At 36.0% G+C, this 24,016-nt stretch overlaps 1 protein-coding gene across 2 annotated transcripts; it reads left to right on the plus strand.

Moving 5' to 3' along the window:
- The first annotated feature begins 1,417 nt into the window (after positions 1-1,417).
- On the plus strand, positions 1,418-13,795 carry LOC106143014 (chitin deacetylase 1). 2 transcript variants are annotated; one of them, XM_013344975.2, is made up of 5 exons: positions 1,418-1,521; positions 8,830-8,993; positions 10,248-10,497; positions 11,774-12,095; positions 12,672-13,795. In XM_013344975.2, the coding sequence occupies exons 1-5, from the start codon at positions 1,467-1,469 to the stop codon at positions 13,498-13,500; spliced, it is 1,620 nt and encodes a 539-aa protein (XP_013200429.1). In that variant the 5' UTR covers positions 1,418-1,466; the 3' UTR covers positions 13,501-13,795. The 2 variants fall into 2 exon arrangements, with proteins under 2 accessions (XP_013200429.1, XP_060802099.1); XM_060946116.1 differs by having other exon boundaries at positions 1,466-1,521; positions 8,833-8,993.
- The last annotated feature ends 10,221 nt before the right edge of the window (positions 13,796-24,016 follow it).

Genomic DNA, 24,016 nt, shown 5'->3' on the forward strand with positions numbered 1-24,016 from the left:
ATGGAAGTAGGTCTAAAGTCGTACTGTATTTCATATTCATAGAAATCATAAATACAATGAAATAAAATAAACTATAAATGTTAAATTCTATAATAAAAATAAATATGTCTTATTATAAATCTAATTATATTAAAGTAATATAATAATTATAAATATAGAACGTATGACATGTTCGTAATATCTACGGATAGGTCAAACGGTCTTCGAAATCTAATAGCGCGCCCAAAAAGCTAGCCGCAATGCCCCTTTGAATTGCAACACTTACTTTTTGGGCAAAGTATAGGTTTTTGATCGATTTAAATATGTAGGTACTGATAGTGAGGTGAGGTTTTAGACAACTTACGAGTATATATAATGACACGTTAGATTTCAATTGATTACTTTTTTTTTGTATTATTGATTTATCTGATATGGAATTTTTTTAACGAAATTATAGGTATATAATATATATTAATGAAAGCCAAATTATGTTGGATAAAAAATAAATAAAAATACAAAGAGTGTGAAAACTTTTATGCCGTGGACAAGTTATATTGAGGTACCTATCTCACTAGAGAGGGTGGGCAACAGCGGTAGTGTAGGCGAAATATGGAACAAGCAGTATGTGATTTACAAATTGCTTTATACATCATTTTGTAATGTTTTGAATCCGTTTCTGGTTTGTGCTACGTTCATGGTCTGCTCTGGGCATGGCAGAAAAATCATTCTTAGTCTTTTATCTGAAGGTCATCGGTCTGCAATACGTTTTCAAATTTTACAGCGTTCGAAATTTCAGTTTATAACTTCTTACTTGTAGCTCTCTTGTCGATGCAATATCTGGGGTTCATTCTAGCAATAACATGTAAAACAATTACCTCTTCTTTAAAATTTACATCTTAGAAATTAGCAAAGAAGTCTTCATTTTGAGTCGTCATTCTAACGTACGTTTTACGATCATCGTACGCCTGAGTAAGTGGACAGCACAGCGGCCTAGGGTAAGTTGTCAGCTTTTGTCGCGATTCTGATAAAAAAAAACATCGCAACTTCGCGAGACATCTCTCCTTCGCCAAAAAACCGCAGACACCGCTAGGTATTGTTTACCAATTTTATGGTTGGCTGCCTTCTTGACACCAACCGTACTGTGAAGTATTCTATCAATTATCTTGCCCCAAGTAAATGACAATTCTGTTTTTGACAAGTTCTTTCGACCTAAGCTTCAAACTATCCAACAACGCAGCATAGCACCTTTAGACCCTTAAAACTCTGGCATTTAATGGAAGCCTTCAGACGAGAAACTATTTTTAAAGTAGTTGGTTCCCTATCATCTGCTTGAAGCTGCTCCTCATGGTGAAACAGGTGATTCACAGCTGATGCGACGGGAGCCAGCAGAGGTGTAAGCGCCGTGGGCGAGCGGGGCGGGCGGGGAGCAGATTGAGGCCACTATTTAACCGCAAGACGGCCGCGCAACGACCTGTTGTGATCCCGTCATGGCGCGCTACGCCCGTGTCGCTACTTTGGCCGCGTGTCTCTTATTCGCCTGCGGTGAGTCTTTACCTTTATCTTACCCATCCAGACGCCTTCCATCTCGCGACGTCACGGGCGTCAGGGAATGCGACGTCACCATCGCCCACTTTTAATAACCCAGTGATTGCGTCAAACAGTGTCGCAGAAGTGAACAGTGAAGTGGTCCCGAGCCCAACGTATCGCGTCGCGAGATAGATCGTGTCTCCAAAAGTTTGCAAATTATTGCAGCTGACCAAGATCGCCTAGCATCGAACAATTAAAGGATCGGGACGGCGCGCCGCAAACGAGCGTTTCAAGGATGCCCAAACACACGTTGCCATTGGCAAGTATCCACTCTCATGCAAGTGTGCCGGTGTAGTGAAGTATTTTTTGTTCATGATTTTCAGAACTGTACAAAAATTCTTCCGGTGTTATAAAATCTATTGAAATTTGATAATTTGCCCTATTTAATACATTAGAGTATAAATAGCATCATGAGAGTGTGATACTTTGCAATAACATATATATAGCTATGAAAATTTGTCTGGTAAAATAAAGTAGTTTATCAAGTCAATTTTCTCTAGTCTAGTTAATACATTGTTAACGTAGTTATTACATACTTCAAATATTATTACGAAACAGTCGAATTAATGAGCTAGCAATACAACTGTTTAGCACCTGCTGCGGCTGCTCGCTGCGGCCGTTGCGGTGGGACTTTCACATTCGCTGCGTGTTGCAGTGCGCCTGCGCTGCCGGTGACGTCACTGTCCTCAGACAAACTCAACTTATACTCAAAAATAGTGTATTTTCATACTTAATTCATAAAAAAATAATAACTTATGCCAGTACTTCCTAATCGAGATCATAAAGTTTGAAGTTGCCTTATCGGTTTTCACTGTACCTATATAGCTAGATTGATATACAACTTATATCAAATAACTTATATTGTACTTTAGTTATTTTATGATTATGCATGTTACCACATAACAATATAACTAAACTAATAAACACATTGCAAAAAATGTGTTTGTACAAATTTTGGTTGGTTCAGTACCTATATGTAAACTCGTTCTAAAACTCAATTTCATAAATTATTTATAAACTGAACTTACACATACAATAATGACTATAAATCTTAAGGATAAAAAGATATATAGGGGTTTTGTTACTCAAAATGACAAGCGAATGATTGAGTGACTTATGGTTGTAGAACACCTACTCGTATACTGAACGTTTTGTTAACGTTAAATGTTCTAATTTTTTATCTTATAAAAAACTCTTTGAAAATGTCGGTCTCTGGCCGGTATCAGGGACCTTTGCCTAGAACGGTCAAGTAGAATCTAAGATTATCACAGGGTACGCGTACTGTAGCCGCTATTATAATAAAAAGTCGGTACATTCAGACTTCCAATGTTACTAATATCATATTTGTCACAGAGACTGACAAAACCTTCAGAAGTCCTTCCTTCTAGTCTTTTTTTCTGGAAATTTAAGTAAACGCAAGCGCAGTTGCGGTTAACAACTTGTCTTTAAAAGACAAAACTAATTTACTGACTGACAGACCGTTGGGTCTATAAGTTTAAAATTGGCAAGTAGATTCTTTATGTGGTCCAAGGGTCACCATAAGAGAATTTCGAGAAATTTCCACGGTAACGGAAATTAACGCGATTTTCAATTTACGCAGACAGCGCCGCGAGCGTATTTTAATAAGTCAGATGATCAATAGAGATGTCTATAGGGTAAATTAATATCTTAACATAATTTGAAACGTAGTCAAGGTCAATGTTAATCATTTTTATGTAAAACGCTTACAATAATAGAAACCAATCAATTATCAACTAATTAAGATTTCTGCTCAACTGACTGATTATTTCGAAACAAATAATTTTATTTACGTACCTATTTGATTAAGGGTCGAGGACAATATTTTTTTCCACATTTATGATTACATAATCAACTTCTCCGCCTTTTCTAATAAACATAATAGGAAATAACAACCTTTTAGTTAATCATCATTTTGACGCAACCTTGTCGGTGTTTAGGATGTAACTAAAATAATCATTGAAATAATTATGTTTATTAAGTTAGGATCAGCTTAAGCGAAGCTTTTATGAATAACCTAGTGTTTATAATTAAAAGATTCTAATCTAAACCACCTCATGGCCACTTACATGGTTTACATCATATTGAGAGCTTACTGAATTTATACATGAATTCTAAGCGCTCTCGTACTGCGTAAGCATAATAATTTTACAACACATCAACACAACATAAGAAAACGGGAAAGTATAGACCCCACCATAACTTTTTCTAATAAATTACTTTCGATAGCCTCTTAGAATACTTATATTAATTAAGTACCTTTAAAAAAGACATATTTTTTTGAGATAAGGTTACTTTCATTTTACTTGATATTATATAGTAGATAGAGTATAGATAGTTATAGACTTTTTCAATATTTACAAATACAACATTGCGTGAACGTTGCCCTGGTCTCACGAGACATTAGAATAGAAATATGTTTTTTTCTATGTAACAATAAAGATTTCAAATCTCATGATTGCAAATAATGACAAAGAATAACAATAGACTCATATCTGTAGATGAGGCTACATAACCAAAGAAGATAAAATTGATTTTTAATCGCAGATAAAAGTGCCTTGCCCGGATTTAACACATAATACGAGCATTGTTTTAACGATACTTTATTAGGTAGATTTATCCAATTTTTTTACTTATTGCATTCTTGAGAAATTTGGACACAGTTTTTGCTAAATTTACCCGTTTCTTTCAGTAATGTTAAAAATACGTGTAATAAATACGAAAAATTAATTTACAGAATTTAAAGATCTTATCTCTGTATTATTCATATTATTGTTTTATCATTGAATTTATTCCATATTTACCCAGTATAAGCTTTGTTCATAGGAACTTATGGATAGTTGAACTGTTGTTACGTTGAACTTATGGATAGTTGAACTAGGTCTAGTCAATCTTTGTACAAAAAATATTAAAAATCTTTTCTATTTATAATAATTTTATATAATAGTTCGATATTAAAAGATTAACATACATACATACATACATATGATCACGTCTATATCCCTTGCGGGGTAGACAGAGCCAACAGTCTTGAAAAGACTGAATGGCCACGTTCAGCTATTTGGCTTAATGATAGAACCGAGATTCAAATAGTGACAGGTTGCTAGCCCATCGCCTAAAAGAGGAATCCTAAGTTTATAAGCCTATCCCTTAGTCGCCTTTTACGACATCCATGGGAAAGAGATGAAGTGGTCCTATTCTTTTTTTGTAATAGTGCCGGGAACCACACGGCACAGAAAAAGATTAATTTATTACTAATAACGGAAGGAAGTAAATAAGCAAGAACGAGTTGAACTTGATCAATTATAGCTTGTCACTTTGTGCTCGGGAAAGTCTGTGTTCGCTTGTGGCAGTATTGTGACAGTGTCATTAGTCATGGTTTTTTAAAAATGTGTTGATGCACGAAATACAAAAATTTATTGCAGTTTTTAAATTAATGGCATAATTATGTCATTAATTTAAAAACATTCATATGATATAATAAAAAAAATATGTTGTTAATCCAACCATGCCGTGTGGTTCCAGGCACCAATACAAATAAGAATAGGACCACTCCATCTCTTTCCCATGGATGTCGTAAAAGGCGACTAAGGGATAGGCTTATAAACTTGGGATTCTTCTTTTAGGCGATGGGCTAGCAACCTGTCACTATTTGAATCTCAATTCTATCATTAAGCCAAATAGCTGAATGTGGCCATTTAGTCTTCAAGACTGTTGGCTCTGTCTACCCCGCATGGGATATGGACGTGACCATATGTATGTATGTTAATCCAACCATACTCGTCTGGAGAGCAGCCAGGAGTACGCCTTTTGCTTAAAGGGAAGAACTACAGTACGTTCAAATAATATTATCGGTGTCGAATTAAAACGATACAGTGCTTATAGTTATAGCCATTCTGCGCTATATTGCCTACCAATCGTTAAAAAATAAATTGTTTGCTAGCACGAAGCACTTTTTTATATTGAAATTTCCCGAACATGTTCTACTCTAACTCAATACAATAAGGTTGCGCTAATATAACTATATAAATGTATTCAAACTTTTTATTGCATAAAAATCTATCACAGAGGCGTTATTAAATTCAATAAAATAGTCAGATACTTATGTTTGCAATAATTTTACGTAATTGTACTAACCATGGTACAAATGTGTCATCAAACAGTCCGGAAATTTCATAATCCCGTTATTGTTAAACGCAGCTTTTTAAAGGGAGCACGTCTAAAGAAGGAAAGTCGAAAGGTGGCTCTAAATATTCATGAGTTTGGTCTCATGTTTGGTATGCGAACAGCGCGCTCGGTCGACGGCCGCGCCCTGACAAGCCCGTAGCCTCCGCCGGCTTCGCTCGCGTGCCTTTAGACTTACGAATAACGTAAACAACTAAGTCACTTTCAATGTCAAAAAACAAATTAATTTCGTCCAGATTTGTCTAAAAGGGCAAAGTTTCCATTAGCAAAGATTACGAACATAAATAACAATTGCAATTGGTGTTTGAGCAACTGAAATTATCAATATCATTCAGGAATACTTAAGTCTGGTTACGAGTCTAATGTTACCAATGCTAAGATTTATCTTATTAAAAAAACATGCTGTATTCACGAGGTGCTCTTTATAGGTAGTGGAGGGTACTCCAACACTAATAAATTGTATGAGCATATTCAAAACATACATCACCAGGGTGTGCAAGGTCATTCTGAAATAGGCGTTTTATAATAGACGTAGTAACTATATTACATAATCTCAAGTACTCGTTCTTCTATTTTGCATTACATGAATTAGGAATTATTACAAGATTACAACCTATATGAAAACACATAAAGGCTTTTGCTATAGAATACCAATGTTTTAATAAAACATAACTCCTTACACTTTAAATATAATTTTAGAAATATCATTCATACAAAAGACATCAACGCGTTGAGTGCTACGAAAGTCTACGAATTTATTTCAAAGTGATGTTTGTTCTGAAATATTTTCCTGATAAAATTGCACCACTACAATTTGTCATGTGATATGTAGGTAATACAATAATGAATGATTAACTTATAAATAAAGGTTTAAGCTTGAGAACGAAGAGTAACCCGATCTTGTGAACACACGTGCTAGATCCGGGTCAAAGAGAACCAGTCTTTAATGTGCTTATTTATGATGTCATGGCTGTCGTTTGTTATTCGTGAATCGATATGAGAGATGAATATCTAATTGTGTCTACTCTTTCTATGAAAGTATCATTCTTTGTCAATATAATTTAAGTGAAAAGGGTGTTCTTTTAATATTTTCTAAATAGTATAAAATATTTCCATATTGTACTTGCAAATATCGAGAACTACAGATCCATTTACGTAAATTAGGTATTCAAGTAGCAAGTTAAGACACGATTTTTTAAATTGTGATAATTTACACAACCAGTTTCAAGCAAGGCATATTTGTGTCGTTCTCAATTTATAGCGTATTATACAATAGTATCTGTAAGTAAAGTGATCGAACAATAAGACTAGGGCAATAAGTTCATGTGCAATACATTGGCATATCGTGTGCCAACTTGCCACGGCGGCTCCACCGCTCACTTACCAACAAACCTGTTTGGCTTTCTTTCCATCGGTTATAAAAGAGAGTTGTGTAGATAAACATATGGTTTTGTATAATTAATTACCCATCATATAAATAAATATCATCTTTAAATCTTACGGGGTAGATAGAGCCTAGATTCTCGAAAAGAATGACAGGCCACATTCAGCATTTATTCAACATTATTGCTAAAATCATATTTGTCTTGTACCATTTTATCAAAAGGTTAAGTAACTTGTATACACCTTTTCGCAATTCGCAAATACATGAGAAACAAGAAAGTCAGCTTGTACGTCATTATTTATCTTTGTGCGGTCTTAGATATTTATCTATTAAAGTATTAGTAAGTTATAAAATATAGTGTCGTCAAGTACTAATTCCATGACCCTAGTTGAGTTCCTGTTGAGTTCGAGTTCATTTTGAGGTTAGCTCCTGCAATCTGTGTAATAATGTCTCAAATATTACATTAGAGGCAAAGTCAATAGTTTTGACAAGGTTTGAAGACCACTAGTTGGATGCTTAGTCCAGATACCAGTCTCTTACAAACTGACATCTGATTTACATAAATATATACCTAATTTTAAGTTACAATGTTGGATTGTTATGAAAATACTATAATAATAATTTTAGATTTGAATTTTGATGGCTCTTAATTATGTTGTCTATCTGTTTTAATTTTTAGCATAACTACAGTTTTATAAATGTTTAACTTTCAATTAAAGATGTAAAATACTTTAGCAAAGATGATTCATAGTTAACCATAGGCACGTTATATAAATTAATGTAATTATCGTGAAAGGGACGTTCTCAAGTCTCTTCAAGTCTCGTGTTGGTCGTAAGTGAAACAGTTAGATAATTACAGCGAGAGGTTTCCTCGTATTACGCGTGCCTGCGCTTGCGCCGCGAACCGTACTCACGACCTGCATCGGTTCTTACTAAATATTGCCTAAGCACGCCAAACTCAATTAGCAAAAACTATTGGCGCACTATGATAACACTGTACATAACTTTGTGGGAATGTAACTTCATTCACACTTGCTGTAGAAATAATTATGTCTTGATATGGTGCGAGACATTAGAATTTATTAGACTCTGGGCCATATTTTTTTCCCCGTATTCCTTCAACAGATATAGTACTTAAATTCTTCGCGAATAATCTCAATCTATCATAAAATCCACTACTTTTATTAAACAACAATAGTGATTAATAAGTATTTCATCAGCCGAGCACGAAGTCTTCAAATGTCATGCATAATATTATTCATTGAAGAGCATAGAAAGAGTCGTCCTTGTTGCTTGCCCAAGCGCTGACATTTCAAAGCGAGTCAAATGTCATATACACTCCGCACCTTTGGCATTTAGGTTCTGTATCCAACTGACATTTGTATCTAATGAGAAAAAACTAAAGGATATAGAATACGGTAAAACACTGATTAAGTAATTTAATAAAAAATAGTTTTGATAGCGCAGATAAAAAAATTTTTAGAAGTTATATTTAACCTAAGATAAGTTAAATATAACTTCTACTACAGATTTTTTCTCATCTATTAGGTACATATTGGCATAATATATGGTCTTATCAGTTTATAACAAAAAAACTAGAAATATTTTATGACTTTATCTTTACGTTAAGTTTTTTGCAACGGCTTAATAATAATTATATGTATGTTTGTGTGCAGCAGTCGCCGATGGTCACCGATGGCGGCGACAGGCGGACGACTCGGTGAAGAAAGACGACAGCTTGGAGCAAGAGCTATGCAAGGACAAGGACGCGGGAGAGTGGTTCCGGCTGGTGGCAGGCGAGGGCGACAACTGTCGCGACGTCATCCAGTGCACTGCCTCGGTAACTACCACACTATTTACCTACTACGCACTTTATTTCCTATTCTCTCATCGTAACAACTTTTGTAAGAGTGATTGATAGTTTCATAAAAACGAAAAATATATTTATCATATCCGCCAACCTTTTTCAGCAAGCTCGTTGTGTTTAGTTTACTGTTTACCTTACCTCTAACTAAAAAGGAAACAATACTGCAGATAAATGCATATCTAACCATAGCAATGCACTTGGAATTGGATTTCATAAGCTCGTCACTACCTAAGAGCAGAAAGTATTGACGTCGATTACGAAGCACTAATAATCCTCCAAATCATGTTTCTCATAAATAGCAATAGATACATTTAAAACATAGGTTTAATACTCAGGTTTTTGGATCAAAAGTTAACACTATACTTATTAAAGTGCGCATCATATTCAAGCGAGAGGTACCGGGTTCACACCCTACCGGCATTCTCTTTATTAAAGGTTACATGCATTGCTTATTCCTGAAAATACTGGCACGTTTAGGCAACTGAATGTGTAAATAAATATGACCAGTTCCTAAGGTATTAGGGTCATGATGGTCAGATAACTGCTGCAATATTTTTTTTATTATTTGATCATAGCTTTTCTGCGGAACCCTTTACATACCGCTACCAGGACAAAAATACCAGAATGCTGACAATATATAATAAAAAAAACCACATGTTACAGCCCGCCTTATGTTTTTATGTAACATATTTTTCATTTTATCGGCTCGCATTAAATATTTTATGCAATCTAAGGCACTTTCAATTTATTATTTAATAGAGACTTTGAGAGCCAGACATTAAAGTTAAATACTCTAATTTCCGATTACCTAATATGTATGGCCCATTTTCTAAAGCAAAAACTCCCATTACTCAAGTCTTTCCCCAGATTAACTATTACAACCAGCTCAGAAAGAGAAGCAGCTAAAATTGCCTTCAACTTAGATGACGATTATTTTTGTTATTTTAAATACAATACTTTAGAGTCCAGCCTTGAGAATTCAGTTGCATTCCCGGTATTATCGTAACCACTAGAATTTCAACTTAATTTGTATTCAAGGACTTACTTACTACTTAATTCTATCCATGTAAAGTTTCTTGTACGTTATCTGAATACTTCAATCAATAGCCTTAAAAAACATATTCCTTTAATTAATGTCCTTTAATTTTTTTAATTAAAGGACATTAATTAAAAAAATAGATAGAAATATTTTTAGCCATGCCTAAATGACATAATTTTTTTTATAAGGGAATTCAAGCTATTAGATGCCCAGCTGGATTGTATTTCGACATCGAGAAACAGACCTGTGACTGGAAAGATGCAGTAAAGAACTGCAAACTGAAGAACAAGGAGCGCAAAGTGAAGCCTCTGTTGTATACAGAAGAGCCACTCTGCCAGGACGGCTACCTGGCCTGCGGAGACTCCACGTGTATTGAACGAGGACTCTTCTGTAATGGAGAAAAAGACTGTGCTGATGGCTCTGATGAGAACTCTTGTGGTAAGATTTACGCAGTTTTGTATCTTATCGTACATTGCCTTGACAACCAATCGCCCCTCGATGTCCTAAACTTCACTCATCTAGTATGGTGACTTTAAAATTACTGACATCTACTAAATTTTCTTATATTTAATATATACCGAGTCGATATTTTTACGATAAGTGTACGTGTACATATTAATGTGTGAACTTTATTTAGCTATAATATGCCACTGGACTTGAACGGTCAAATTTACAAATAAAAACGGGCTCTTGAGGCGTGACGAACAACCAGCCTGAAATGCCAATCACTTGGCCTAAAAAAACATCTCAATGCTATGTCGAAATACACGTTTAAGCAAATGGGGTGCTTATTTATTTTGTTTGTCTTTGATTGAAAATGATTACATTTGCTATTTAATGATGCAATATTTTTTCTCAAAATTGTAAATTGAAATTTTGACGAAATGCACTTAAAACATAAAATTATGCAGACTTATAAATATGCAAATAGTAACCTGCTTAGTTTGTCATTTTAAAGGTGTAATAAATTGTGAAATGATAACTTAAGCACAAAATCAAGTATTCTAAGATTTGTATATTTTGTACCTTGAATAAGTAAAGCCCACCGCGGTCATGTGTACTGTATTGTACATACATTTCATTGACGCTTTTGTCAGTTACATACATTGGCCTAAAATGCTAACCGGTGCTAGTACCCTGGTACCTTGGTAGGTAATAGTACCTTGAGGGATAACATCGTTAAGAAACTTGCTCTTTTATACTAAAAGTGTAATCATGATCCGTCTCAGTTTCATCCGTCATCTTCGTCAAAATTAAACTTTTTGCAGCGATAAAATCAACCATCTTTATATACTTGTATCAAAAGTGAAATCCAAGTAGGTAGTGTCAGCTGTGAACGATTTGAGTGAGCGAAAGTACCCACACTGGTTCTGACTCTCGACTCGCCTGGGTACACGCCTCTGCATACGCGTCGAATGTCTATCGCTACCCAATGACAAATTATATCACAATCTACCATGAATTTCTCGTCCAAGCATATTTGAAATCGAGGAAACCTAAATCGATGTTGAGTAATGACACAGTTTCGAAACTGTTTGAATAATTTCTGCATTTTGTTATTAAATATACAAGACTTCATAATAACATTTTACAAAAACACGATTATGAAAAATACAAAGGGCAAAATAGGAAAATTTTGACTGTTATTAAGGGCAAAATAGGAAAATTTAAACTGTTGTTATAATGTTTATTTATATGCATGTAATTGTTTTAGATATTGACAACGACCCAAACAGGGCTCCCCCTTGCGATCCGTCTCAATGCGTCTTGCCCGACTGCTTCTGTTCAGAAGACGGCACCGTCATCCCCGGAGATCTGCCCGCCAAAGACGTGCCACAGATGATCACTATAACTTTCGATGATGCCATCAACAACAATAATATTGAACTGTACAAAGAAATCTTCAATGGAAAACGTAAAAATCCCAACGGATGTGACATCAAAGCTACTTTCTTTATCTCGCACAAATATACAAACTATTCAGCTGTTCAGGAGACACATCGCAAAGGTCACGAAATAGCAGTGCACTCTATAACGTAAGTTTCTCTCAAGTATTACCTACTCTTCTTCCTGTAAGTTCCGTTAATGATATAAGTAATAGGCCATACTTCCATACTAATAATACTAAGAGGTAGTTTTATATTTACCCCACCGTATACCCAACCAATGGACCGATTTTGACGAAATTTGGCACAGAAATAGAATAGTCCTTTAGAAGTAGCAGAGGCTTTTTTCTGAAAATTCTTACTGAAATGAGAAAAATAGGAAATTAACGCGGGCGGTGCAGTTCATACCTAGTACCTTACATTTAAAGTAACCAGAGGCAATGTGATTGTAATTAGACTTGGATATATTATGAGTGTGCGAACTAAGTATACTTCTCACGTGAACTTAGATTTTTTTTAATACACTCCCATGAGAATTGCAAAGTTTCATTGCCCTTATTTAAGATTTAGAAGGTTTAGAATTGATTATGAGACCTTCAGGAAAGCATTTAAAACCAAGTATACGTCTACTTACTGTCAATAAGTTTTTCTAGACCACACCAACTTATACAGCATTTTTTAATATTCATATTAGAAATTGGCTAACAAATTATATTGTTTATGCAGGCACAATGATGATGAGCGTTTCTGGAGCAACGCTACGGTTGATGATTGGGGTAAGGAGATGGCAGGTATGAGGGTGATAATTGAGAAATTCTCCAACATCACCGATAACAGTGTGGTAGGTGTACGCGCTCCCTACCTCCGAGTGGGCGGTAACAACCAGTTCACTATGATGGAGGAGCAGGCCTTCCTTTATGACAGCACTATTACAGCACCGCTTTCAAACCCGCCCCTATGGCCCTATACCATGTATTTTAGAATGCCTCATCGCTGTCATGGAAACTTGCAGAGCTGTCCGACGCGAAGCCATGCAGTATGGGAAATGGTTATGAATGAACTTGATCGTCGTGAAGATCCCACAAATGATGAATATCTTCCTGGATGTGCTATGGTTGACTCATGCTCTAATATTTTAACGGGAGATCAGTTCTACAACTTCTTAAATCATAACTTCGACCGTCATTATGAACAAAACCGCGCACCTTTAGGTTTATACTTCCATGCTGCATGGTTGAAAAATAACCCTGAATTCTTGGAAGCCTTCACGTATTGGATCGAAGAAATCCTTCAAAATCACAATGACGTATATTTCGTTACCATGACACAAGTAATTCAATGGATTCAAAATCCTCGCACTATAACTGAAGCGAAAAACTTTGAGCCATGGAGAGAAAAGTGCGCCGTTGAAGGAATCCCCGCCTGTTGGGTGCCGCACTCTTGCAAACTCACATCCAAAGAGGTCCCCGGAGAGACCATTAACCTGCAAACGTGTTTGAGATGCCCCGTAAATTACCCGTGGCTCAACGACCCTACGGGTGACGGTCATTATTAAGAGCGCAATGATCTCGCGCCTTCAGCGCTCAAAATTAGTTGTTATATGAAAAATTGTTTGAGAAGTACGAGGATAACATATCTATAGCACTGGAAATAATGATTAATTTACAGTGCCAATTTAGTTGGCTTTAAGTATGTTATTCTGTAATTCTTAAGTGTACCGGGTCATAATCCCGCCCGTAGTCTAAGTACCTACCTATGTAATATAGACTCACATAAATATTTAATAGGTCTGTGTAATACTTTATGTGATCATCGAATTTAAGTCTGTTTGATAAACGTAAAAATATAAAATTTAAAAAAAAAATGTTTGTACATTATTACCTCTCTACTCTACCCTAAAATACCCTAATGTTTAGTTGAGATCTATCTGTTATATTATTTATTATTGTCCAATATAACAGTCATTACATCGAATTACTATAAGTAGTTGAATTTTACTACGAGTAGTAAGTTAAGGCACTATCCATTTTGTTTATGATAAACTTTCAAATAAGATTTCAACAATTTTACAAAATGACATTACATAATACAGATTAGTCAAAAGTTAATTTTTACAAAACACTCATTCATAAAGATTTTTTCCCTAATAGTCAGTCAAAAATTCCTCACCACGAATCGTACCTAGCTCAAAGGTACCCATCATACTAGCTGCGTTTCTTTTTTGGATGGCTTTGGACATCCTTTAAACCAGGTACCATCCGGAGCGGTGGTAATACCCTCTGTCACATAAACGGCGTCCTATTCCTCAAACAAAGCTTTTCGCTGTTTTTCGCTTTTTTTTCACGGGCCAGCTGCCTCGACGGCGATTGCTATAAACTCATATTGATGTTATAAAACCGAGTATTTATTTAACTTATTTAAATATATTTTCGAAATATTTTTCATTTAATAGCCCACTCATAACTTTGAAACGCCTGTAAAAGGCCCCGAAAGGTCCCGAGTTTGTAAGCCTTTCCCTTAGTCGCCTTTTACGACATGCGTGGGAAAGAGATGGAGTTGTCCTATTCTTTTTTGTACTGGTATAAGGAACACACGGCACAATCCCTTGCCTACAAATTTCAAGATTATTTATGAAACGTTCATCTGAAAGTACGTATTTATTTTCTTTTTCTGAATTTCTCATTCTACGAGTCTTTATTCTCAATTTAGACTAAACGAAATCAATTCCAAAGAAGCCGAGAATCTTTGAATTCTAGTTCAGTACCATAATATTCATATAACCATACTTATAGACATATAGTCATGTCTTTATCCATTTTGGGGTAGACAGAGCCAACAGTCTTGAAAATAATGAAAGGTCACGTTCAGCTTTATGACTTACCAAATGATGTACCTAATTTGAGATTTAACTAGTGACAGGTTGCTAGCCCATTGCTCGCCCATGCTAACCCATAATAATTTATTACGATGAGCAAATAATAACCGAGCTCGAATTTGAAAAAAAGTCTGTCTGTATGTTTGTTTGTACCGCTTATCTCCGGAACTACTGAACGGATTTGAATGAAACTTTTTTTGTTGTATACCTAGCTCTTATGCCTGGCCAACATGAAGGAAAAAAATATTGGGTTCTGGAATAGCTTAGCTAAACTATAGGAAATATCGAATAGACGTCTAAACAAAAGTTGTTCAGTCTGATGAGCATTTTCTGTTAGCGTATAAAAATCGAAGATCGGGAACATCGCAGAGCCATTACAGAATAGCTAAACTATCCGAAATATGGAAAACAAAAATTGTTCAAACTGATGAGTCTCGTATTTTCTGATGGGGTATAAAAATTTATGATCTGTAACAACTGATACAGAACCATTATGGTATACCAGCTAAATCAGCCGAATTACGGAAAACTCGTCTTAACAAAATTTGTTCAACCTGACATGCATTTTATTTTGAGGAAAAAAAAATGGTAGATTTAGATAATGTGATGTGGAAGCCAAAGGGCCAAGCCAAAAGCTACTCTGTAATATGTACGGAAATGACGTATATAATATTAGTACGGATTATTAAATATTTGCTGTCAACTGTATGTGCCCGGCTCTGCTGCCGTGAGAATTTCGGGATATAAAGTATTTTTTGTTATTAATAATATCCTATGTAATTATATAATTATATCCTATGTAAAGCCAAATTTCGTTGAAATAAATTTTGATGATTTGAGTAAATTAAATAACCTCAACCTTCGTATTTCCAATAACACGCAAACGGAGTTGCGGGCAACAACTAGTATGAACTTTAATTAGTAATCTTACCATACAAATAAAGATAATATTTCCTAAGGCTATTGACCACATGAGTTATGCTATGCCCACATCAGAGAGGGAGTAGTGAACGACACGCATACCTATGTCGATGGGTGTTTATAAAGTGTGTTCATAACAAACAAAGGATGACGCTTTTAGCAGATTTTTTTTGTTCATTCGTGTGAAATTAGGCACTCGTTAGTTTGTTTTCTGCAAACGCTATAAGATTATCATTATATTTTGCAGATATGTATTTTTCTCTTCAAAAAGCACGGTCAACTGAAAGGCAGGCTTTATACAGAACAGGAAAATATAAATGCTTTTATTGTTAATATGAAACTACTATTTAAATGCCTAGTCTATGCGTAATGTGCAGATCCGGAATGCACAAAGGTCGCTTCGTTAGTAATTGAATGAATCAGGTGTCGATCCCTAATGGATGGAAACATACTTATACGAGTAGGTAATTAGTGACTTAGAATCAAACAATGTAATTACAGGATGGGACTTTCGGTCGGTATGTGCTTTCCGTTATGATGTAATAACGGACAACTTAGCAAGATCTAGACGGTACGAAAGGTCGCCGTAGGTACTAGGACGGTTAATCAGACAATAGAATTGGCGGAGTGCTGCCAACACACCACACCAACACTCTATTCTCATGACACCTCGTAGGCGGCTAGTTGCACATCATCAGCCAACCATGTGCATATTGTCAGCCTTATGCCTGCCAAACTTTCCATTTTATTTTGCAACACGTATCGGCAAGAATAAGGACAATGAAAACAATTCGTATTGTTAACGGCATCTAAATAAATAGAGAGTTGGGTCTTCGCTCCTCGAAGTAGATATTAGGTATGGTAGAACAGAAGCGCGTTGCAGCTTCGACAGTGAAAGCAGTGAAAGTCCTCCACCGCACGACTTGCCGCTCGTTCTGCAGCATTATTAGTTAACACTCTTACTCACAATCAATATTTAGGCACCTTTTTAGATGTTACTAAATTCTAAGATTTTCATTTTTATATACCTTTACACATTGTTAGGTATACATAATGTCAGTTAGTATCTATTTCACTCACCAAATATTTTTTGTATATTATACTGCGATTTTTTATACTAGATGTATTTTTTAACATATGTATGTATTGTTGAATTAAAAAAATAATTTGTTTTGTGATATGTGCATGTGTTCTATCATTTTCCATTTTTAAGTTAGATATTATATTGGATGATTTGATAATATGAATTATAAATACGATAATAAAGAAAACAGGAAATAGAAAGACAGCAGAACTTTTAATATTTGACAAAACATTGGTTATTAATTTAAAATTCCAAATATGGTAAGAAACAATATTTCCTAACTTTCAGTTCAAACAGGTACATACATGTATACAATGTCATTTTGCGAGGTCAGCCTACTTCAATCTAAACGTTTTCCTGTATCAATGAAGTAAAATTAGCCCCATCAAGGATACGACCAATACGTATACCTACACTACATACACCCTTTCGAAAATGCTTCTGCGAATCGGTAGACTACTACGTCATCATGTTATTATGTATATATATTTTCAACTAAGAACTTAAAGTGACTGCAAATTTATTCGACAAAAAACAAAAACCAGTTCTTTATTTAAATCTCAAGCTGGTTCCGCTATAAAAACAGGCCAAATGTAAGTTGAACTTGCAAATGATGGATTCCGTACCAGTACACTTAACAATAGTATAGCTAGTAGATACTATAGTGTATATAGTTCACATTCCATATCTTTATATTTAACAGAGTAAAAACGACCAATACTTATATAGTCACAAGACGCGAAACTTTAACTTTATGGCAGTGAGGTAATTCAGTTGAAATTAAGAGATTAACATTTGGCTAGCCCGTCCAAGAGAAGAATCCCTAGTTTTAGGCTTTGGTTGACTAGTTCAATCTGTATGGGATATACATTAAAGCTTTTGTTTTCTGCCAGACCAGCTAGGCTAGAGACGATTATATTGTTTTCAAAGTGAAATTTTCTACCCATTCTTAAGTTATAATTCTTAGTTATGTATCTACTAGTTAAATCTCTATAAATATAACATGTCACACATATTGTTTGTTCACTAATTAATAGCGCTTCTTAACTCAAAATTTATTTATAAATAAAAAATATTGTATATCAAACAATATTCTTTATTTATATATCAAAAAAATTTAAACAGAATTTTTAATGAAAAGACATCAACGCGTTCTTGAATAGGATGATAGTTTATGAACGCTTTACTGAGCCTTCTGCTCATGCTTTTGTGAGGATTTACGAGAACATCATTAACCATCTTCTTCTTTTAAACTAAGAAGTTGCAATTATGTAAAGAATATAATGTTTTGCGTCATTGTACCCGACTACTTTTATAGGTAAGTATTAATAACTACAGAAGCGGCACGACACGAGTGAAAGGAAATATCTCGAAGATCCTTGACTCGTGCGTGCGCGCGTACTTATCAGCTCGATGTCAAAGGTAATGTTACTCTGCCCATGCATGTTTGTGCATCCACAAGTTATATTTAAGTTATATGTAGCCATTACTAGTTCTACATGAAAGTCGTAGATTCAAAAGCAAACAAGCTTCCTAAATTGGTTTCCTTCCATTTGTTTTTCCGTTTAGAAGCACCAATTTTCATAAAGATAATAGTTTAGAGATACAATTAATTACTTTGATTAAAATCAATTGGACCAAGTAAGAAGTATTGCTCGATTTAACTCGATAATAAAACAAGATGAAAACATTAAAAAAATGAAGCTATAGAAAATAAATTGACTTTACTCGTATATAAATTGTCTGACGAGCATAAACAAAAGATAATAAATAAAAAAAAGAAAGAACATAAATAAGTATTAAAATTAATGCGAAGTTACACTGCCAATCTAAGGTCTGCCGCGCCGATGGATGCATGGCTAGGGGCGAGCCTAGTCTCGAGCGTGCCACTTCCGCCATGGGGTTGGGCGACCCCCAGGTAATGGCTAGCCTTACCCTGGCATGCGGGGCTCTGCTGGGGCGGACAAAATTTTTCCCTAGCGTCTCGTGGGAATCGCATTATGAATCTTAAAAAGCATATAAATGGCGGCGATGGTGTCCGCACCCCATCACGTCTCGTTCCCGGCGGGAGCGGTATGCGGTCTGCTGAAAGCCGCTTTGCGACGATGAATGTAAGAGGAGGAATGAAGGATAAGATTGAGGAAGTATGCCAGATGATGGATGAAAGACGTTTGGATGTGTTGTGCGTGAATGAAACGAAGCGGAAAGGATGCGACGCGACGCAGCACGGCCCTTACACGGCGTATTGGTCTGGAATTTCCAGTACCAGCCGAGGCTGTCAAGGGGTCGGTCTAATTCTTTCTGCACGAATGGCTGAGTGCGTGAATGAGTATGAGTGTGTCAGCCCTCGTCTTCTATGGATTAGGCTGAAAGTTGGAATCACTCGGATCTTCGTTCTAGGTGTTTATGCACCTTGGGATGTGGGTTCGAGGGGTACAACATCAGCAAAAAGCGAAAACGAGGAGTTCTGGAATAGTGTAAGAGAAGTATTGAAAGTTACCAAGCCAAATGAGAAGATTATTATGTTAGGTGATTTTAATGGATGGGTGGGTGTAAAGCGTGATGGATATGAAAAGGTGCTTGGTGCGTTTGGTGACGAAAAGGTGAATGATAATGGAAGAAGTGTATTAGAAATTTGTCTAGAGTGGGATCTTTTTGTGTCGAACTCAATGTTTCAACATAAAGAGATCCACACCTACACAAGAGTGGAAGGTATTTTAAAAAGTATGATAGACTTTGTGATTGTAGATGAAAGATTGAAGAACAAAGTGCTGGATACCCGTGCATATCGCGGTGCTGGCATTGACTCGGACCATTTACTGGTGATATCCCGGATAAGGGGTATCTTCAATCGCTGGCGGCACAGGGTAAGGGAGCAAACCAGCGCTTTGGAAAGAGTAAAAGTGGAAAATTTGCAAGATATGGATGTAGGTAAGAAGTATATTAATAGACTGAAGGATGAATTTGAAGATTTAGATGAAATGAGCGATATTGAAGATGGATGGAAGGAACTTAAAGAAAGAATTGTGAAAGTAGCTGTTGAAGTGTGTGGTGTAAGTAGAAGAAGGAAAGGAAAAAATCACAAAAATGCGTGGATGAGTAAAGATGTGCAAGAACTTGTGCGATTAAAGAAGAAAGCATGGCTGGATTTGTTAGCAGCAAAAGCTAACTTAAGAATGCAAGAGGTTATAGATGAAGATGTGAATGAAGCACGTAAGGAATATAAGAAAATGAAAGATTTGGTTAAGAAAGCTGTAATTAGAAAGAAAGAAGAGTATAAAGAGGATTTTGATAAAAGGCTATCAGAAGACTTTCAGTCAAATCTGAAAGTATTCTGGAAATCCGTAAGGTCAGCCCGAGGAAATACTATAACCAGAGAGCTGACTAGGATCAGATGCCAGGATGGTAGCGTTGTGAAAGGAGAAGAATGTGTACTAAAGATATGGAAGGACTATTTTGAAAGTTTATTTGAAAAAAAGGAAGGAAATAAGAAAGATTTCTGCTATAGCGAAGAAAAAGAGAATGAGATGGAAGGCGAAATTGAAATGTTCGAAATTGTGGAAGCACTTAAGAGTATGAAAGCGGGAAAGGCTGCTGGGTGTGATAGAGTGTCGGTCGAGATGCTTAAAGCAGGAAAAGGCGTAGTAGCTAGTCAGTTGTACTGCCTTTTCAATTTGTGTTGGAGAAGCGGCCGAGTACCAAAAGATTGGTGTAAGGCTGTTATCGTGCCACTTTACAAAGGAAAAGGGTCACAGCTGGACTGCAAAAATTATCGTGGTATAAGCCTGCTTAGCGTCGTCGGCAAATTGTATGCTAAGGTATTGATTAATAGAGTCAGGAATGAAACTGATGACAAAATATGGGATGCTCAAGCGGGATTTCGAAAGGGAATGGGATGTACTGATCAGGTCTTTTCCTTGCGGTGCATAGCCGAAAAGTTTTTGGCCAAGAGTCAAAAAGTCTATTGCACATTCGTAGATCTGGAAAAGGCCTATGACAGAGTTGAGAGGAATGAATTGTGGTCAGCACTTTCTATGCATGGGGTGAGCAGTCTCTTAATACGAGCACTGAAATCCTTATATGAGGATTCGAGTGCTTGTGTCAGGATAAACGGAGCGCACACTGAGTGGTTTAAGATTGAGAAAGGCGTTAGGCAAGGATGTGTTGCGTCACCGTGGCTGTTCAACCTATTTATGGATAGCTGTTTGACAGATTTGAAAGAGTCTAAAAGTGGATTAAGGATGAATGAGTTACTCGTCAAATGTCTGCTCTATGCCGACGATCAGGTTATACTGGCGTCATCAGCGGAGGAGTTACAGGAGATGGTAAACTGTATGCATGAAGCTTTAAAAGAGAAAGGAATGAAAGTGAACGTAAGTAAAACTAAAACACTGGTTTTTGAAATGGAGAAAGAAATGACAGCATGTAATATTTTGATTGGAGGAGAAAAAGTGGAGCAAGTGAAAGAGTTTGTATATCTAGGATCAAAGTTTACATCAGATGGCAAGTATGATAGTGATATTGAAAGGAGAGTGAACGCGGGGAACATGGTGAATGGAGCTTTGCATTCCTTTATGAGCAGTCAGAAACTATCCAAAAAGGCTCGACTGGCTGTGCACAGGGGCGTGTTGGTCCCGACATTAATGTATGGGAGTGAAAGTTGGGTATGGCAAAAGAAGCATGAAAGCAGAATAAATGCAGTGGAAATGAGAGCGTTAAGGAGTATGATGGGTGTGAAATTGAGTGACAGGATAAGGAACAGCGTGATAAGGGAATGTTGTGATGTGAAAGAAGATGTTGTTACAGGAATAGAAAAGGGTATGTTAAGATGGTTCGGTCATGTGGAGAGGATGAATGAAAGCAGGTTGACTAAGCAGATATACAAGGAGAGTGTGGAGGGAAAGGTCGGAGTGGGAAGACCTAGACGAACGTATCTTGATCAAATTAAGGACGTCCTGGTAAAGGGTCAGGTCAAAAGTACCCGAAACCGCCGAGCTTGTATGAAGAGAGTTATGAATGTGGACGAAGCGAAAGAAGTATGCAGAGATCGTGGCAAGTGGAAAGAGGTAGTCTCTGCCTACCCCTCCGGGAAAGAGGCGTGATTTTATGTATGTATGTATGTATGTATGTTACACTTGAGACGAGTATTATTGAAATTACACGGCCTTGCTATATCGCTGGGCTATAAATCGTATTAGATTAAAGTACTTGTAACTTCTTACAAGCGGAACTAAGTTTGCACACTTTTTAAAGGTTACCATGAAACAGTACCTAATACTTATCTATGTTGAGGTAAAGATTCGTAAAAATATTTAAAAATACAGTAAGTTTTGGGAGGATACAGAATGTAGGTAACGTGGTGTTTAGTATTTTATACATAAGTTATCGCGTCTCCATCCCTTACGGATTAAATGCCATATTCAGATGAATGTCTTAATGATGGAATTTAGATTCAAATTACATTGTATTTAAACCATGTCATTTAAGTAGATAATAAATGGATTGCTTCGTCTCAATCAAATTAAATTAAGAATTTCAGTACGTAAATTCAGCCGCTATGTGGCAAACAAAAGGAGGTAATCAATAGTTCAAATGTTAAATCTTCAGAATCTTATGTAACAAAGCGCGTGAAAGTGCCAATGTCTGCCTAGAGGCTAGACCTGTCTATATTCTTTAACAGGCGTAATCAATTTTACGTATCGTACATACAATTTCCTAATAAAATTATTGAACTAGTCATATGTCACAGATATTTGCATGATAGATTATTATTTATGCAAAACCATTTAAAATGTACATCGTTTTCATTTTTAAAGTATAGGTCAGTTCTGGATTTCCAACAAATAGTCACCCCTTGTTATGACTTTCGCAATATAACCTATGTATTTAATGGTCAAAACGTCGTCATCGATATGACGACACAAGGCGACTCACCGCGAGTTCGTAAATAATTAATTAAATAAGTATTTCGACAGAAATTTAATAACATTGTATTACTTGCTAACGCCTTAGTGAAATAACTTATTCTAGAATTCCGCGCGGTGTTAGAGGAGCTCGGAATCACATACCGTTGAAATAATTTAAGATTTAGTTGTCTCACCGTTCTACGTTAGTATTTTATAACTACTAAGAAATAGTATCTACTTACTTTGCGTACAGAATTTCATATACCTACTGTCTTGTAGTAATATTTCTACTGTACTTTAAAACAGTAATTGCACATAAATAAAACTTACTCGAAAATTAAGCAAGCTCTACACTTCTACACTTTTACAACTATTTTATCTGACAGTCATTGCTTTATTTACTTTTCTATTGCTCAGTTTTCTGAATTATTATATGGGAAGAGACCGCGTTTTTGTACAACCCAGCTTACAGGTATTATCTCTTATATTTTTTTAAGAATTTAGGTTATTTGTGCGTCAATCGTGAACGGGTGCTTCAGGGAGGAATCAAATTGATAAACAACTAAATTTCAGTAAACTGTTGTTGGGGGAGCGATGATTAAGGCTCGACCGCCACCACAGGGAAGATCTTCCGCCAGGCTAGGTGTTATGCCTGGGGAAAAGCGGCTTCGACGATAATGTGGCGGAGGTTGTGTATATATGCTCCAATCCGTGAAATCTTTGCTTGCGTGATTTAGACTATTCGCTGTTTTTGACTGATAGCGTCAAGTTGTTACTTGTGGCGAAGAGATATCGCCACACTGTCAATAAAAGCTGAATCGATAGCAAACAATTAGTACATTCAGGGTAAAAATACCTTACTTAAAAGTTGATAAAATATTGCTCTATGCGTAAAATATTACATCCTTTCTGGTAAGGTAGAAGCTTATAAGAAATAACTTTCAAATAACCGAGAAAAGTGTCTTGTGTGCCGAATATGCACTATTTGTTGCTACATTGGCATTTTCCGCAACGTTTGTTATTAAAAAACGAGAAAAATCATGGAGCCTGAAAGTCTCAGTGGTTTTTGTCTCAAACTTGTCAAAGTTGTTTTATTATTAAGTGTAATGCATAAAAAAACCTTTGTAAGTCATCAACAATCCAGTTTAAATATATAACAACATTAGATATAATTGCAAACAACAACATCCAGGATTACTCCATACCTACTTATTTCAGGTATTTCTTCCTTAGGGAGTGGACCCAGCTCGAAGATTCGTTTACGGTCACGTTCAGATAATATAGG

This window comes from Amyelois transitella, chromosome 2, assembly GCF_032362555.1.
Source record: "Amyelois transitella isolate CPQ chromosome 2, ilAmyTran1.1, whole genome shotgun sequence".
Classification (NCBI taxonomy): domain Eukaryota; kingdom Metazoa; phylum Arthropoda; class Insecta; order Lepidoptera; family Pyralidae; genus Amyelois; species Amyelois transitella.

Coding starts and splice junctions, on each gene's coding strand:
- LOC106143014 (XM_013344975.2), top strand. CDS start 1,467: ATGGCGCGCTACGCCCGTGTCGCTACTTTGGCCGCGTGTCTCTTATTC. Junction 1,522..8,829: donor GTGTCTCTTATTCGCCTGCG/GTGAGTCTTTAC, acceptor GTTTGTGTGCAG/CAGTCGCCGATGGTCACCGA. Junction 10,498..11,773: donor CTCTGATGAGAACTCTTGTG/GTAAGATTTACG, acceptor TAATTGTTTTAG/ATATTGACAACGACCCAAAC.